This window comes from Artemia sp. Qi Xiang Cuo, chromosome 11 (genome assembly GCF_049724085.1).
Source record: "Artemia sp. Qi Xiang Cuo chromosome 11, ASM4972408v1, whole genome shotgun sequence".
In the NCBI taxonomy this organism is placed as follows: domain Eukaryota; kingdom Metazoa; phylum Arthropoda; class Branchiopoda; order Anostraca; family Artemiidae; genus Artemia; species Artemia sp. Qi Xiang Cuo.
In genome coordinates, this window is record NC_142804.1 from 53,456,282 (window position 1) to 53,475,429 (window position 19,148).

General features: G+C 35.5%; 1 protein-coding gene across 1 annotated transcript; it reads right to left on the bottom strand.

The window, feature by feature from the left end:
• Nucleotides 1-18,921, bottom strand: LOC148947142 (uncharacterized). Its single transcript, XM_089096899.1, has 2 exons — nucleotides 18,717-18,921; nucleotides 1-4,972 (listed from the first exon to the last, which is right to left on the bottom strand). Exons 1-2 carry the CDS (start codon nucleotides 18,873-18,875, stop codon nucleotides 62-64), a joined length of 5,070 nt encoding a protein of 1,689 aa, XP_088953025.1. The 5' UTR covers nucleotides 18,876-18,921; the 3' UTR covers nucleotides 1-61.
• Between the last annotated feature and the right edge of the window lie 227 nt (nucleotides 18,922-19,148).

Genomic DNA, 19,148 nt, shown 5'->3' on the forward strand with positions numbered 1-19,148 from the left:
TATTTAAAGAGATACTTTATTAAAACTCTTACAATATAGTAGCCTAATTGCCGCAAGTTTCTTATTTTTCATACCAAACTTTAAAAACCAACACTAATTGATGAACTAAGGACATATTTATATTAACATTGCTGATAATGTTCAAGGTTTTATAGTTTTCCGGTATTTCAACTTTGTAGTTAGATGATAAAGGGTAATTTGTAAGTTCAACGCTATTATAAGCTGACTTTGGTACACTTTTCCATCGAGGTCCTGGAGTTTGATAAGTGCTCTCAAATACCGTCGGCTTAAGCCTTAGATCATTACCAAAATCAAACAGTTGTGAGCCACTTTGCTCCAATAATATTGTATAGTATGCACCGTTAGTTGAAATATTAGTCAGAGTTGCATGAACGCTTTCAATCCAGAAATTACTTTTTCCTTCGACAAAAATAGGAAAAACAGCACGTCGCTCTGTTTTAAGCAGCACGAACTCAAAAGGGAAATCGAGTTCATCTAGCACTATTTCTATTTTACCATCCTGCATGCTGGTCCATCCATTTAGTTCATTTTTAAGAAGATTCAAAGCTGTTCTAAATTTTATAGGGGATGACATGGGTGAAAATGGCTGCATTTTCGATAAAAAATTATTGTTCTGTCGAATATGTGCAGCAATGTTCGTAAGGTCAGATAAACTGGAATAAATCTGTTTTCCTGTTGACAGTAGATTTAGTATCGAGTTGGCCACTATGTTATCGAGTGCATTCTGGGCAGAAACCAAATTGGTTACTGTAGTTTTAGACGTTTGAAGTAAGCTGTCTTTACGCCTTTTGAGGCCATCAATCGTCAGTTGTATATCAGAAATATCTGAGCTGGCCTTAATCAGCTTTTCACCAAGCTCAACTTTCATATCAATAGCTGATATCAGTGATTCAATGTCAGGTAAATTTTGGGCCCCTAATTCACTTGAAACCTCGAATAAAACTGACCTCAATCGAGACACTAGCTGACGGACTTCATGGCGTTTGAATTTAGTACTGACGTCACTACTTGCAAAAGAAGCCGGGGTATAGGCTTTCATTAGATCAGAAACTTCAATACCAAGTTCTATTTGACTTTTTATTCCAATATCATCTATGTCCTTGATAAAATTTTCCATGTAATCACTTAACGATTCAGTTGCATCAAACGTATCATTGACGAGTGAAAAATAATCTTCAAACACGGCACCCATGTCGGTTGGGCTTCTTGGAGGCTTAGGCTCAGAAATCGTATTCACGTCACTGATGGTAATCTGGACATCTTCTATCTTATTTTTAATATCCTTGTAAGTATTTTTTAACCCCTCAAGGTCATTCTTCTTTACCAATGAAAATAAATCTTTTGTTGAATCGAAAAGGCCACGAATCCCAGTAATGGCCCCTGGGTTACCAAAAAAACCTGAAACGATATTCACCACAGCGAACACTTTTGAAAAAAAAGATCCAATTGAGCCTCTTGCCTGTTTTCTTGCCTGTTTTCTTGCCTCCTCTACTTCTTCAATACCCTGAGCTAAACCACTTTGTGCCTCTGATAAAAGCTTATCTCTTAACTTATCGACAATATATTTTAAGTTGCCAGTTTTAAATTGACTTATAAGGTCATCAACAGACTTCATTGCTTCCATATATGTTTTAAAATCGGTCGATAAAGACTCTTGTTTATTTTTGTATGATGCTATTAAAGCATCAGCTAAATTTATTTCACTTCTAATTAGACTGTTTAAACTCATTCCGATCAATTGTGTTGTATAGTGAGCTCTGAGCGTGGATAGAGTATCTTTTTGCTGGTTTATAAGTACTAGCAAATTTTCAATATAATTAATCATCCTTGGAATTGATTTTTCACCATTATACCTTATTTCCGATCTTTTCGTTAGATTTAGCGAATTTATTTCTTCAAATATGGAAAAAAGTGTGTTTCCAGCAACCGTTAAATACTGAATTTGACTATTTCTTTCATTATTTTTTCCATCTTTGCCTTTTGCTCCATCTTCTCCAAGACCACCATCATCTTGTCTTCCAGTAAATTTTTCACCGGACCCTATAGTGCTACTCAGGATTTTATCGTGGTATGGGTCTTGCTTCCATTCTTGAATCCGAGTGTATGTTACTTCCAAAATCTTGTTCTGTCCTCCTCTACCTCCGACACCTCCAGGACCACCAATTCCACCCTTTCCTCCTTTTCCGCCTTGGGTGACTAGCATAAAATGTTTCCTGAAACTTACATCACTGTCAAGTTTTAGCTCCCCTGGCTCACCTCCGTCACCCCCGGGCCGACCTGGATTGCCAGTCAAACCTGTTGCTCCAGGTGTAGCACCAGTTGATAATTGTACAAAAGTTTGTGCGTAGGTCCAAGTTTTTCTGCAAACCCAATATTTCCTCTTTCCAGTAATTTTATGGATTCCACCTCTTCTTCGTGAACACTTTTCCTCGGCATAATGTTGTTGGGTTAGTTTATTAGTATTTAAAGCATCATAATACGACTTGTCATAAAGGCTGGCAGAAATAGACCCATCCTTCCCATCTTCTCCCTTTAAACCAGGAGCACCATCTCCACCGTCTCCACCATTACCTCCATTTCCAATGATTTTCAACACGCCACCTTTGACAGAAAAATGAACTTTTATCAAAACAGTTCCTCCACTTAGGCCAACCAAGCCAGGTTGACCAGGTTCTGCCTTTGGAGGAGAAAAAGGCTCAATTAAATGGACAGTAGAACCCTTAGTGTTTATATTAAGATACCCAGTTTCAACTGATAATACCTTGAGTGGTGTACTAGTGTATCCATAAACTGTTACATTAAAACAAATTAACCGGAGTTCATCTATATCAGATCCCATCGATGACAAAATTGTAGGCAGGTCACAAATCTGGTCAAAGATTCTTGCCTTCCTGCCATTTGAGACAATATTAGAAGTAACACTGATAAAGTCAAAATGTGCTTCAATTGGATTCATTTGGCTTATAAAGTTAAAGCTGTTCTTTAGTCTTTCTAAGCCTTCGCTGAAAGTAGTTTCAATGTATCTAAAAATTGCTTGCACTTTTTTCAAGGAACCCCATACATTACAGGGAAGAACTGATGAAGAAACGTCAAACTGTGGCTTTTTCGCTATAATATCTTGCAGACTTGCAAAGGCTTTAAAAGCTTTGTCAATTTTCTCTGTTGATTTTACAGATTCAATTACACTAATCCCAGATTGTAGAAGCTGTTCTGCTTCGGCACGTTCAGTACAGGCATAAGCTGTTCTTTGCTCAGAACAGAAACCAAAAATTTCTTCTTTTTCTTCATCAAACAAGTCTGCTACCTTATAGCTTCTCTTTGAAATTTCTAACGGTAATTCATTCATTTGACTTCGAAATTTAGAGACTCTTGCTGAAAAGTGATCTTTCAAACAGTGATGAATTTCTGCGGGTAAGTACTTGCATACCGGAAGGAATTTTAGCAGCAATGACCGACTATTGCTTAAAGTCGTATTGAAATAAAAATATATGAGCTTTTCTAAAGAGTTTGTCAAGCGAGGCTGAACTATATTCCATTCTTTAATAACAATGTTTGTTTGTCTTTTAGTTTTGCCTTCTTCCAACAGTGCAGCTAATGCCTTTTTGTTATCATCTATCAAAACATGAACAGCATCAAAAAGGGCTTCATTTTTCTTATTTCTTTCAGTTTCAGTTAGATGCTTATTAAAGCTGACTTCATATTCTGTTAAATTGTTTTTTATCTTGACGTTGAACAGAGCATCTCTAAGGTCATTGTCTAAGAATTCAGCATCATTATTAATCTTTTCAAGGATGAGACCATAAAGGGGTGTCAACACAGTTGGCGTAATGATTGTCCCAGCTAAGATTCTAACTTCGTTTTCTGCATTTAAAATTAATTTGATTATTTTAGTAAGGCTCTCTTTGAAACGATCTGATCCTTCCCCTTTAAGGCTAGTATATTTTAAATACTCGTCTGTTCTCGGTAGATACAAATAAGGGAATCCTACTACTTGAATCGACTTGAAACACTGTTTTAGTCTTCTGCGTATTGAATTTCTGTTTGTTGCAGTTTGGGTTTCTGATTCAAACTCTTCTTCTAAAAGTTCGTCTGTAAGTTCTTCGTCACTTTCATCGCCTTGCATTTTATTCACTATTACGACTAATCGCCCGCCCATAAAGTCAGTACAAAGCTCACCGCTATCGTCTTGGATTTTGTTTGCCAAATTAAGGTAGCGATCCAATTTTGTAAGTTCCTCATCAGCCCGTAAAGAATCAGTTGTCACCCACATAATAACGTTGGAAAATAGCAAAGGAGGAATTGTTGAAACAAAATCAATGCTGTCACCTCTCACTCCCATTCCTTCGCTGTCAGTAAACACTAACGGAAAAGGTGATCCACTATTATCGAAACCATTTTTTAATACATTATTTATTGCAGGAACATATTCATTGGTAGAAATTATTGGGGAGATGTCAATTCCTAAAGTCGTTGTTTTCGTGCTTCTTCTTCCCTGGAGAAACATTTTTTCATTTCCAGATAGCAATGAAGCAATTGTTGATTTTCCAGATCCACGGAGCCCCAAAAGTGCCACAAGGACTTGCGGCTTAGAAAAGTTGCCAAGTTCTTCTAACCTAATCTTCCCACTCTCTTGGAGAACACCGAGCGTTTTTTCTTCTGTTACATCTCCCGTTCCTAATTTGTGCACTGTAATTTCTTTTGGGTAGTTACTCTTCATCGTTAAGCTACCACGGGATTTTTTATTTAACAAAAATGTCCATGTACCGTTAATGCAGCTTGAATATAAAAGTGGTTTGCTACCAGAGTTATAATTTAACGTAATTTCAAACATCTTTGAGTTTCTTGTACATGAAGATTTGAGCAATAAGTATTTGAAATCATTCTTCACTGAAACCTTTGCAGAAGAATCTTTGTAAAGAAGAAGCTGCTGGCTTCTTTTTCTGCTTTGCACCTGCAAAAAATAGCAATAAATATTGATTAAGTATTTGAGCTACTGCCGTTCTTAGTATACAAAATGCATCGTAATACACGGTTCGTTTCTTTTTAGGCAAATTCAAAAATTATTCATTATTGAGCAAATATCTATTTAATATTTGTGTGTCGTTACCGTCTTCAAACTTTTATTCATGGCCCTAGCCAGAGCCTGACTATGGCTATGATCGTGGGCTTTCTTTCTTGAAAGTTTTGCTTGATAGACAAAAATAAGAATCTGATTTGAACCGAAAGACGGCAAGAAATGTAATTAATGAATAAATTATCAATTATTTACCACACGGTGGTAGGCATAGTAACTAATTATGAATAATAATTCTATTAGATGCAATAGGTTGTAAATTGAATGATTGAATTATTTACCATCAATCATTATTCGTTGTGATTGGTTATCTATAACATAGAAATAGTTATCCTACATAGAATGGGTCACTGACACAATTTTTTGTTTGTTTTACTTTTCTTGCATTTGGAGACATAAAATATTTTTAAAGAAGTATTTTTCAACATTTTCACTTTACTTTTTCCATTCTTTGATTTTAAGTTTTAGCCATTATCAGAAAGTATAAGGGATAGGAAACAATTAGACTGGATTAATTTGATTTATAAAGCTAAAGCTGTTCTTTAGCCTTTCTAAGCCTTTGCTGAAGGTTGTTTCAATGTATCTAAAAATTCAATGTATCTGGATGTGGATTTGGTTGATCATATAAGTTTGATCCTACATGACTAAAATTTGACCACACTGACTAAGCTAAATTAAACTGTTTAAAAACAGAATCACTACAGTTGCGTAAGTTGATTTAACATTTATTTTAGTTGCATTCAACAAAGCTGTTGTTCAAATTTTATATAATTTGAAATTAAAGCTTAGAAAGGCTCTTGACTGTCTCTAAATAACATAATAGAAAGAATTGTCCGATGAGAAAGTTCAAAACATTACGGATGAATGAAAATGGAATAAGAGAAAATGTAGATCAGAGGCATCTTTCAGCTCTCTTATTGTGTTAAATTTCTAGCATGTAAAAAACGGGTGACTGAAAACAGCAAAGGGTATAAAACAAACTTTTCTATACAGGGCTTTGCAGTCTAACGCCAACGACTTTCCACTTTGGCCGCGGTAACCTATGTAAGAATCATGGGTAAGACATTTCATTGAACTGCGTCCAATCTTTTCTAATGATCAGTTCTCCTAAAATGTTAAAGTAAAAAAAGCTGTAATGATAGAAATATACTTTATGATGAGAAGCTAAAATTTTTTTGATCATTGCGGAAGAAAAATTCACTTAATAATAACACTCCTTTCCCCAAGGTATATTAGCTACAGGTCTTACATTCTTTTTATAGTCTTACATTCTTAGAATAACTTTAATATCTACATGTTCGGTAGAATTCGACTTCATATTGTTATCACAAAAAAGACACATGGCATCCAAAAAGAGATTTTGGGTGCCATTTCTGGAGCGGAAAGGCTGGGAAGAATAAAGAGGGCACTGCCGTAATTCCAATTGTTGAAAACCCTACACCTGAGGCTTAAAATTCTCAATCTTTTATAGTTCCCCTCTCAGCATACCCAATAAAAGTAAAAATCATGTGCTGAATAAAAGATATAGTCTAATACTAAATTCTAGGCAAGACTAGATTAACAAAAAATCAGTGGGGGGAGTTAAATTGTATTATTAATATCTGGAAGGGGAGCCCAAATTTGCTGTTTCGTCATTTGTTTCAATAGAAACACAGAAAAAAAAAGGTATTTTCCAATGAAAACACTGTAAAGACAAAACCTGGGTGGGGCAAAAACTAGGGGACAGAGGCACCCCTGCCTCCCTCCATTGACACAACTTGAACTAGCAGGTGACCGTAAAGTCATAGAAGAGATGCTTCAAGGTTCAGTTCAAAACTATTGATCATTTCCGCGTGCTTCTTAAATATTTATAGTTGGAAAGACCATTGAAAAGCTGTAACGATTGGTGATGCAACTTGAACTATATGTCAAGAAACAATTGTGTTTAATAAATTGAATTAATTTTTTACATTACTAATCTGGCAAAAAATCGTTCACTTTGTCCAAAATTTAATTTGTCTTGACCTTTTAAATTCAAACTTGTGTGACGCTAAACATGACAAATTTCTTGATCATGTTTACTATTAGAAGTATATATGGTTCAAGTCTGTTTTTATTACACTACTATAAATTGAATTTAATCGATATCCCTTGTTGTTCAACACAATTACAAATTGTTTTTGTTTTGTTGAATGTTTTATTATAGTGCGGATTATCAAATATATGTTCCACAACTGTTGAATCGAAAATTTCTGTTTTTTTTATTGTATTTTAAGGAAAAATCTATTGCTATTTTGTGCTGTTGGAGTCTATTTTCGAAATTTTGTTGTGTTCTCACAACGTAAAATTTTCCACAATAAGCAAGGTATCCTAAACACACCACTTTGTATGTTTTTTTTTGGATTTACATCTGAGTTTACTAAAGATCCTATAATTATTTGAGGTTTGAAAACAACTTTAATATTTTTTGTTTTTAATACTTTTCTTAATTTTTGTGATGAAACTGGAAAAAAAGTGAAAAAGTGGGAATTTTTTTTATATCCATATCTTAAGATTTTTTTACCCGTTATTAAAGATTTACGTTTCAATTGTAATTAGAAAAGCACTGTAGCCTCCAAATCATCTATATAATGATACTAATGTGTATCATTACGTACAAAAATATATATAATAACCTTAGCATCTGGAAATTTCATCGATTCAAGATTCAAGGTTTTGTTTAATAGCGTTTTTGATTCTTCAATGTTATAATTATAAACGACATTTTTTTTAAATATATTTGGTTTTTAGTAAAGCGCAAGTAACGCAATAGCCTTTATAAGTTCTAGCATTCCTGTTTGTAGTAAATTCTACCAGTTTTAAGGTTGCATTGACTAAATATTTTATGTTTTATTCGTTTTAGAATCTATTTATTCATCAATGCTATTATCTTTTACCTTTATATTTGATGCGATTGTTTAGTTTAATTTCTTTTCGCTTTTTGTTTCATCTGTTCATTGATAGTAGTTTGTGGCCGTCATTAATTCAGATTTATTTATAGGACTTTATTTCTGATCGCTTTCAGTTTTAAAAGGGCTCTTTATTTTTCTTTTGGAAACTCTGGCTGAAAAAAGGTATTTTTTTAATTGGATTGTGTTCGTTTTATTGCCAATTTTTTTTTATTTCTTATATATGAAATTTTTTTTATCTTAAAGCTTTTTTGACAGCCTGGTTGCACATAGTGTCCCCAGGTCTAGTTCAACATCACCTCTGAAAGTTTCAACTTAATATCCTTAGCTGTCCTATAGATATTGCATATACGTCATTTTGACAACCTGGATGCACGTAGTGTCTTTTTGATTTAATTAATTATCCATCAACATTCCTTGAAAGTTTCAGTATATACTATCAGACGTTACTGAGATATTGGAGATATAACATTTTGACAACTTGGATACACAAGAGCCTTTAATTTACTTCAATATTCCCCCTTAGCCTCCACTTAAAATTTCAGCTTTATACTTTTAGCTGTCTCTGAGATATTGCAGATATGCATTTGTGACGACCTGGATGCACAAAATATATTTAAAGCTATTTAAACATTCCTCTCAATATTCCATAAAAGTTTCAATCTAATACTCTTAGCCGCTCTTGAATGTTTGCAGAGGCGCTCTTTCGAAAACCTGGATGCTCACATTGTCTTTTGATTTAGTTCAACATCACTCTCAACATTCTCAGAAAATTTTAACTTAGTACCCTTAGTCGTTCCCGAGATACTGTAGATTCACTATTTTTTACAACCAGGATAAACACAGTTTCCTTTTAATTAAATTCGTCACCCAACTCAATATTTCCTGCAAGTTTCAAACAGCGCACTAGCGCTGCCTAAGTAAAGAACGATGTGGGCATAATGTGTTTTTTTTCTTCAGCCGGGCACTTCGTATCGAAGGAGTTGTCGTAGAAACTTAGAAAAGGGCTCATTCGATTGGAAATTGGAGTGGCTAGTGCCCTTTTTAATATTTGAAAGTGATTGGAGGGCAGCTAGCCCCCCCACGCCCATCATTCCCCCAAACACATCTAATCAAAATTTTAAGATAGCCATTTTGGTTGCGTAGTTGATTTCCAGATAGTAAAATATGTTTTTGAGGAGGACACTCCCCCACAACCCTCGGGGCAAGGGTTTTAAGTTATACCCGGAGGGCATATAAGAACGATGTTGGCACAATGTGCTATGTATTATTTTTTCCTTTAGAGCAGGGCACTTCATATGGAAGGGGTCATCGTAGAAACTTCAAAGGGAAAATTGATTGGAAATTCGATTGGAAATTGAGAGTTCGAGTGCCCTTTTTAATAGTCAAAAGTGATTGGAGGGTAATTGCCCCCCTTCCCACGCCCATCATTCCCCAAACACATCCAATCAACATTTTTAGATAGCCATTTTGTTCAGCGTAGTTGATTTCCAGATAGAAAATTTGTTTTTGAGGAGGACACTCCCCCACGCCCGTCATTCCCCCAATCACATCCAATCAAAATTTTGAGATATATAGAAAATATGTTTTTGAGGAGGACACTCCCCCACAGCCCTCAGGGCAAGGATTTTAAGTTATGCCCCGGGAGCATATAAGGTTTTTAAAGAAAGTGTTGTCGTAGAAACTTCAAAAAAGCTCATTTGATTGGAAATTCAAAGGGCTAGTGCCCTTTTTAATAGTCGAAAGTTATTGGAGGGCAACTAGCCCCCCCCCATGCCTATTATTCCCCCAAACACATCCAATAAAATTTTTTAGATAACCATTTGTTCAGCGTAGTTGATTTCCAGATAAAAAATATATTTTTGAGGAGGACACTCCCCCACAACCCTCAGGGTAAGGATTATAAGTTATGCCCTGGGCATATAAGGTTCTTATTGAAATAATTGTCGTAGAAACTTGAAAAAGGGCTCATTCGATTTGATATTCAAAGGGATAGTACCCTTTGTAATAGTCGAAAGTGATTTGATGGCAACTAACCCCCCTCTTGCGCCCACCTTTTCCTCAAACAAATACATTAAACTTCTTTAGATTGCCATGATATTCAAAGTGTTCGAAAGTTACGAAAATTGGGTTTTTAAGGATGACGACTCCCCCTCACAGCCCTCCGGGTCAGGGGGCGTAAATTATGACCTGGGGCATATAAGGTTTTTTTATGGAAAGCGCTGTCGTAGAAACTTCAAAAAGGCTCATTCAATTGGAAATTGAAAGGGCTAGTGCCTTTTTTAATAGTTGAAAGTGATTGGATAGCGACTAACGCCCCTCTCACGCCCATAATTATCCAAAACACAACCAATCAAAATTTTTATATATCCATTTTTTCAACGTAGTTGAACGTTCTGGCAATCAGGTCTTTTAGGATAATAGCCCCCTCAGAGCCCTCAATGCAAGGGTTGTAAGTTATGCCCTCGGGGCATATAAGGCTTATATAGAAAGTTGTTGTATAAATCATAGGCAGAACGATCGCGCTGCCATACAAATGAATGTACATTGTCAGTTTAATATACATATACTGATATTTAGTAATCAAAATGTTAATATTATTTGATTTATTAAAGCTATAAAATTAAAAACGTTTATATTTTTTCAGTAAAGTACAAATTTTGTTGCACCCAACTTATGTTAATTTCTGCTCGTTTTGAGTTTGACTCGGTTAATTATTGTAATTTCTTTTCGTTTTGGCTTTCATTTATTTATCGATGCTGATTTATGGTAGTTTCACGCTTGGTAGATTATTTTATTTTATTTTTGCTAATTTTTGTTTATTGGAGTTCTTTAATTTTCTTTGAAAAACTTAATTTGTGGAATTTTTTTTTAAAATTAATCACCTTAATACCCACAGCCGTTTCTAAGGTGTTTGGATACGCCTTTATGACAACTTTAATGCACATAGTGAATTTTAATGTAGATCAGCATCCCCCTCATTATTCCCAGAGAGTTTCAAATTAATACCCTTGACTGTTCCTTATATATTACAGATACGTCTTTTTGACAACTTTGGACGCACAAACTGTATTTTGATTTGCTTTAACATCCCATCAACACTCCCTGAAACCTTCATCTGAATCCATTTATCCATTTCTGATATATTACAGATACGACCTTGGACAGCCTGGATGCACGTAGTATCTTTTGATGTAGACCAACATCCCTCATCATTCTCTGAAAGTGTCAACATGGTACCTTTAGCTGTTCCTGAGATATTGCAGATACGCTATTTTGACTACTTGTGAGCACATTGAGTCTTTTGATTTAGCTGATCATCCTCTCAACATTCCTGATAGTTGCAACTTAACATCCTTAGTTGCTTCTGAGATATGTCAGATACGCCCTTTGACAATCTTGATGCATATAGTGTTTTTTGCTTTAGTTTAACATCCCCAACAACATTCCATGAAAGTTTCAACGTAATTCCCACAGCCTTTTCTAAGGTGTTTCAGATACGCCTTCATGACAACCTTGATGCACATAGGGTCGTTTGATTTAGATCAAAATCTTCCTCAATATTCCCTGAAAGTTTCAACCTAATATCCTTTGCTAATTCGGTGATATTGCAGTTAAAGTTTTTGACAACCTGAATGCACATAGTCTCTTCTGATTTAAATCAGCATCCCCCTAAAAATTCCCTGAAAGTTTCAACTTTATACTCTTATCCATTCCTGAGATATTGCAGATACAATATGTCTCCGGGTTTAGACAGCCCGGTGAACACAATGTCTTTTGATTTGGGTCAATATTCTCTCAGCATTCCCTTAAAGATCCAACTAAAGTTTAAAGTTTTATTCCTTAACCGTTCCTGAAATATTACAGGTACGCTCTTTTGACTAGCTGGATGCTCATGGTGTCTTTTGATTCAGTTCAACTTCTCTTTCAACATTACCTGAAAGTTTAAACTTAATACCCTTAGCTGTTCCTTAGATATTGCACCAGCCCCCCTTTTCCCTTATAAAACGTACATCAAAACAATTTTCAATTTATCTTACTTGCCGCCCTCCCCCCAGGGCCTGTTGGGGGTCATGCCGTTTGTGGAGGCATATTTATTGAACCCTTTGACTATTTTCATCAAAATGGCTATCTCTAAATTTTAATCAAATTTCTTATGTGGTTATAGAGGGCTGAGTAGCAAAAAAGAAGGGAGGGGGTCTGATTTCCCTCCAATCACTATTATCACTTAAAAAGGGGAATTAGAACTTTTAATTTCAAATCGAATTAGCCCTTCCGAAGTTTTTACGGCCATCCCTTCGAAATGATGCGGGTCTGGGAAAAAAAATCAACGACATAATTAATTTCTTCATTCTCTCGATATAGCATTCCTTTTAGGTCAAAAAGAGTTTTTTAGTGGATCCAAGACTCCCCTGTTTGAAGCCGAAAGTAACAACCCTGGAGCTAAGATTTTCATAAAGATCAAATCATCAGAAATACAGAAGTATTGTCGAGACCAAAAACTTTGTGCTCGAGATTGCACAAATTGGAGCTGATATTGCAAGAATTGTCACCAAGAATTCAAAGAAATATCACCAAGAATACACAAAATAGAACCAAGATTGCAAGAAAAGAAGCTGATTTTCACAAAAGAATTGGACACATATTAAAAAGTTGGGCTAAGAATTACACACATTTAGCCAAGGACGCAAGAATTTTCACCAAGAATTCAAAGAAATGTAACCACAAATGTGAAAAAAGGAGCTAAAATTACAAGAAAAGTAGTCGAGAATAAAAATATATCACAATAAAAACATCATTATAGCCTACATATAGAAAAAGTAGCACCGACAGCTACAAAAATGGAACCGAAAATGCAGGAGTTCAAGTCGAGGTTTTAACTCTTGTCAGCCCTGTCACTTCTCTTGTTATGTTTTATTTTGTCAGTTCCGTTAAATTTCCAGTCCTAAGACTCTAACCTACTTAGGAGAGGGAGGGGGATCAATCCAAAGAAAAAATCCTAATCCTACAATCAATCAGTATATTTGCTGCTTTACTGCACAGTGTAAATATTTTATTTTTGTTTATCTTCAAGATTAAGACTAGGCCAAAATAAAAGTTCAATGGGCAAATATTAAGGGTATTCTTCCGTAAAATGGTCACTGCCAAGGCAAAAGCCTTTCGGTGTACTAATTTTCAGCACACTTAGGCTGATCAAAAACACATCATATTTAGCTCCCCCCCCCCGAATAATAAAATTGAAGTTCTTTAAAACTTCCTTCTCTAACCCTACTTGAAAGTTCTAACTCCATCCCCCGATCTGTTGCCGGAATATTGTGAAGATATTATTTCGAGTACCTGAATGCTTCTGATGTATTTCAATACAGATCTGCCCTCTCCTCCTATTCAGAAATCAACGTTCCCTAATCTCCCATCAATACTTCATGGAAGTTCCAACTTGATACCCCAAGCCATTCGTGTGATATTGCTGGTACGTTTATAACCTGGCAACACATAGTATCTTTTCATTTAACTTGCTGCCTAACCGTGCGTAGATTATAGCTTATACTACAAATATACTTTGAAGGATAGGAGACAAGAAATTTTTAGCCCCTCTCCCACAGCACAAAATTTGAAATTCCCATGTCTCATCCGCCTCCCTTCTTCTCCCAAAGAGTACACTCAAAGTCAACTCCATTCCCCAAGATGTTTCCAAGATAATGCATAAGTACTTTTTGATCACCTGGAACCACATAGCATCTTTTGATTTATCTTTTCCCTTCTTTCAAGTGAAAATTTGAGTTTTACTTGACCTTGTAACGATCCTTGAATGTTGCAAGTCGACCCCCAAGCATTCCTTGTGAAATTACAAATAATTTGAAAACTGAGGGTCATGTATCGTCTTATAATTTACTCAGGCCTGTCGTTTTGGAGTATAACCTCGGAAAAAAAATACAGGAATCATGGTCTAGCAAATGATCCCTAAGAGTTCCTAACCGATCGGACATCCTAAACCAAACATGGAAGCCTTTTCTAAGCTCATCTGTGAACAATGTTTAGCTTACATAATTAAGGGCCACCGTTCCTGGAAATGCAAGGGGTGATACTGACCAAGTGGAAACAATTATTAGACATCTTGACAATACTTAACAAAATGGCTCTATAAAAATTTTTGGTACAGTGTCGGAGGCTGGGTAGCAGAAAAGGGCATGGAAAGCTACCATCCCATTTGGGTATACTTTTGCATTCCATTGGTTTTTGATCATTAAAAAGGCGCAGCTTCGATATCCAATCGAATGCGCTACCTGCCAAGTTCCTATGGCCAACCCTTCCGCACAAAGTAGCCGAGGGGAAAATGTTCGCCCCTTTTCTGGGACTTTTTTTTAGTGGTACCGATATTTCGTGCTCTATTCTTCCTTCTGCACTGGGGTCTGCTTCGCAAAAGACTTTAGGGTATAAATTTCCAGCCGATCAAAAAAATCCTTTTTTAGCCCTCTTTGGACCCAATTTTTGGGGGACCAATGCCCTCAAACTATTTTTTTAACATTATGTCACTCTTTGTCCAAGGGCTTAAGGCTCTGAGTTGCTAACTAATGATGTACAAAGAGTCTGTTACTCCATTTTTGAACCCCCTATCACCCTCCCGACTCACACTACGAAGTGGATGATCTTCTTCACCCAAAGAATAATCCATGAAAATCTTAAGCCGATCACAAACCCAAGATAAAAAATAGCTTCCCTTTTTCATTATAAGAACTCCGTGTAAATGACGGGAAATTTGTATTATCTAGAGTCTTTGTCCCAGGGATATATTTTTTTTTAACCTTTCAACTATTCTAAGCAAAATGACTATTTTACAATTTTGACTCAAGTTAATTGGGGTTAAAGGGTGGTGGATAGATTAATGGGCATGGAAGAGGGTTGGTTACTCTCCAATCACTTAGGCATGGCCTCTTCTGATCTTTTTATATTATAGCTATAAATAGATAGACTAATAAAGAAAAGTAAAAGATCTGGTTTGTTTTGATCTCTGTAATGTGTGCATAAGCTTCCTAAATACTAATGTTTAGTTTCCTAACTGACCTTATTTCACAATCTGAGACAAGCTTAAGGACATGACAACTTTGCATATAAATTTTGGAGGCTGATTAAAACCAAATCAAGTTTATTATCTAACGTGGGTTCTCTTTTGACGCCAAATTTATCAGGGATTAATGCATCTTCGATTTTCTCCACATTGTACCCAAAGAAAAAATACTTACGTCTTTGGAACGAATATCGTCACCAAGTTTTACTTCTTGGAAAAAAGAAAAATCGATGTTTTAAGGAATCGATGTTCTACTGGTACAAAAAAGCCGAAAACCAACTATTGTATACTTATAAAATTATTTTAATAGGTTAGTTATATAGTGTCAGTAAATTTAATGGAAACCAGATTTTTCAAAATCGACTGGTCTAATTGTATTTCCAATTGCGTGAAATATTTTCTTATTTTTTACAGTGAAGTTTATTAAGAAGTTTTTGTTTATTGAGAAGTTTTTTCATTGCTGAAGTTCTTTTTAATGAGAAATATTTTTGTAAATATATTTTTCTATTGTAAAGTTTTTGCTACATGGTAGTTCTTGACAAGGTTGAATTATAAAATACTCGAAATATCAGTAGATTATACGAAAAATATTAGCAAACTAAAGTGTTAAAGGAAAGTACCAACAACTTTTATTTTTTCCAGCAGGTTGTTATCGGAAGGGTAACTACCTCCCGGGAAGTTATGATGATGGTAGACTCCAGGATGATAATTTGAGATAAACTTTCCAGGAACAGTTGAATACTAAACTTGAGAGTTTAAAATTTGATAATGTAGAAGATAGTTGGAATAATTTTAGAAAAATAATTTGTGAAGTTGCTGAAGGTGTATTAGGGAAGAAAGCTAGAACTGCAGCTAAGCATATTAGTGAAAAAGCTTTATGTTTAATAGAAAGGAAAAAAGACTTGTACAAGAATTATCTGAGTGATAGATCCTATGAAAACCAAAGGAATGTAAAGAAAGTGGAGAGAGAATTAAAATATGAACGAAGGAGGTGTGAAGTGGAGGCCATGGATAAAATTGCCTAGGATCTGGAAGATGCAGCTAGACGGCATAATAATAAAATTTTGTACTGGCACGTTAACAAATTGAGAGGGAGTAGTCCATCCGGACTTGTCCCAGTTAAAGATAGGAATGGGGTCACAATTAGCGATAAGGAATAAACTAAAGAGAGATGGGCCGAACATTTTGAGAACTTGCTTAACCGAGATAGAGTTGCAGGAAAAAATATAGAGGAAAATGAAACAGTTTGTGATACTTTGGATGTGAACGAAGATTTGTTTTGTGAGGAGGAATTAGCGACAGTACTAAAATGATTAAAGAATAATAAGACTCCAGGTGCTGATCGGGTGGTAAATGAGTTTCTCAAATATGGTGGCGCTGAGGTCAGAAATAAGTTATTGAAGATTATGAATATGATGTTTGAAAAAGGGGAAGCACCTAACGATTTTAGGAAAACCTTAATTAATCCACTTTATAAGAAAGGTGATAAAAGTGTTTGTGGTAATTATCGAGGCATTAGTCTGGTCTCTGTAGGTAGTAAATTACTTAGTAATATGATACTTTTTAGACTGAGAGATGCCGTAGACAAAGTTATAAGAGAAGAGCAGTGCGGCTTTAGAAAAGGTAGAGGATGTGTCGACCTAATTTTCACTCTTAGGCTAATAATTGAGAAGTGTCTCGAGTTGTCCAACAGCTTTGCTCTTTACTTTTATAGACTACGCGCAAGCTTTCATATATGTTGATAGAAGAGCTTTAGCGAGGGTTTATTCTTGTGTGGTAGACCAGGCATATAAAATAAAGGTATTAGTGTTATGCACAAGAAAAACTTTACTGAAGTTAAGGCGGAACATGAGGGTAGCAGTTGGTTTTGTATTAAATCAAGAGTTAAGCAGGGCTGTGTTCTATCCCCCTTTATATGGATTATTTTGATGGACTTTGTGTTTAAGGAGCACAGGAAAGGCAATGGGAGACCACGGAATCAAATGGGGAGGAAAAAGTCTCCTGGACTTGGATTATGCTGATGATTTAAGCATCCTAGATGAAAGTGTGAGCAAAATTTATGAAGTTTTAGAGGTTTTGCGAGTTCAGGGTGCTAGAATTGGTTTGAAAATTAATGTTAGGAAGACTAAGTCACTAAGGCTAGGAATAAGTGAAGATGAAAAGGTGAAGTTGGGTAATGAAAACATTGATCATGTGGGCAGCTTCACTTACCTTGGTAGTATTATTAGTAAAGATGGTGGGAGCAGTGAAGATGTTAAAATTAGAATAGCCAAGACTGAGGGTGTTTTTCACAGTTAAAAAAAAGTCTGGAAGAATAGGAAGATAAGTCTGCTAACCAATATTGGAATCTTAGAAGCTACAGTGATAACAATGGTCAAATATGGCTCTGAAGCATGGACGCTCCGAAAAGTGGATGAAGATTTGCTAGATGTTTTCCAGAGAAATTGCTTAAGGATTGTTCTGGGTACCCGGCTGACAGACCGTATTTCAAACAATAGGCTATACGAAAAATGTGGTTCAATACCGCTCTCTAGGGCTATCATGGAAGAAAGGTTCAGGTGGTTCGGGCACGTTTTGCGGATGTAGGATGACAGATTGCCGAAGGTTGTTCTTTTCGGACAAACATCTAGGGCTAAACGGAAAGCAGGTCGTCCCCCTCTGGGGCGGGAGGACGTCATAAAGAAATATTTAAAGGAAATGGGAGCTTCGTGGGTAGGTGTAAAAAGGGAGGCTTTGAATAGATTGGGGTGGAGGAGGATCGTGCGTAGCTGTGTTGGCCTCAGGCGGCTTGGTGCTGCGGTGAGTTGTTAGTAGTTAGTAGTAGTAGTAGTAGCAGGTTGTTATAAATAAAAAAAAAAAACATTGTTTAGAGAAATTGTAAGATGTAAAATAATCAAAAACACTTTGTAGGGGAATTTATGAAATGGAATAACTGTTAGGGTTACTATTAAGAGTTAAATAAAGTAAGAGAAATTTAGTTCTTTGGTGACCGAATAGTTACTCTATGTACTTTACGTGATACTAAATGACAGTGATGACAACAATAGAATAATAAAATAGTAGAATACAAAGATATTGTTAAGCAAATTCCTGCATTATGATAATCTTTCTTACTTCAACTAATAATAATAATAATTTATTGTTACCACCGGTAAGAGCAACGCACGAAGAGAAGTATCAAAGAAGACAAAAAGTAAAAACAAAAAGGGCACTGACAAAATGACAACAATAGAATAATAAAATAGTAGAATACAAAGATATTGTTAAGCAATGTTAATAACACTTCCAGAAATTAGCTGAAATATTAAGTCATGAACGCCTTTGATTGTCTCTTCAACAAAGAACTTTCCTGTATACTAATAACTGGACTAATTACTAATAAACAAATAAATATTTAGGATCGCTATAAATAGCCGATTCTTTGATTTAGTGTTATCAATAGTTAGGCTCTTACACTTTTGTTAAAAATTTTAAGGGCTCACTCAACAAAGAACAAATACTATGGCGCTTCGCAACTTAATGATTGTAAGTACTTATAGTGATAGTGCAATGTTAATGATAGTTCTTCAGTGTACTAATTATTCGATCGGTCTGTTCACTGAACATAGAACAATTAACTGAATCATACCTTAGCACCCCCATCCAGGATCAGATCCTTCTCCAAATCAATCCAGTCAATAGTATCAACGAAGTCAACCAATTTGACAACATTTTGTTCAAAGTAACTGTAGTTACAATGACTTTGGCCAAAATATGTGATAAAAAAACAAGCCAAGTGCCAATTCATGTTAGCTTAAATACTAGTGTGATTGGAAACATGTAGCCTACTGCTCCTTCTCCTACACACAGAGAAAATGTATAGTTCCAAAAATTTTTTGGGAAATACAAACCACGTCATATGTTGGCGTCATTAATACACAGTGTTTTGATTGTTTTTTTTGTACTTGTGCCAAACTCTAGTGGTCTTAATGAGAGTGCAAAAATCACCGCTAAACTAGTCAGCAACGGAAAAAACTTTTGCGCATTAGAAGGCTTAATTAATGGGTAACTTTATCTTTCA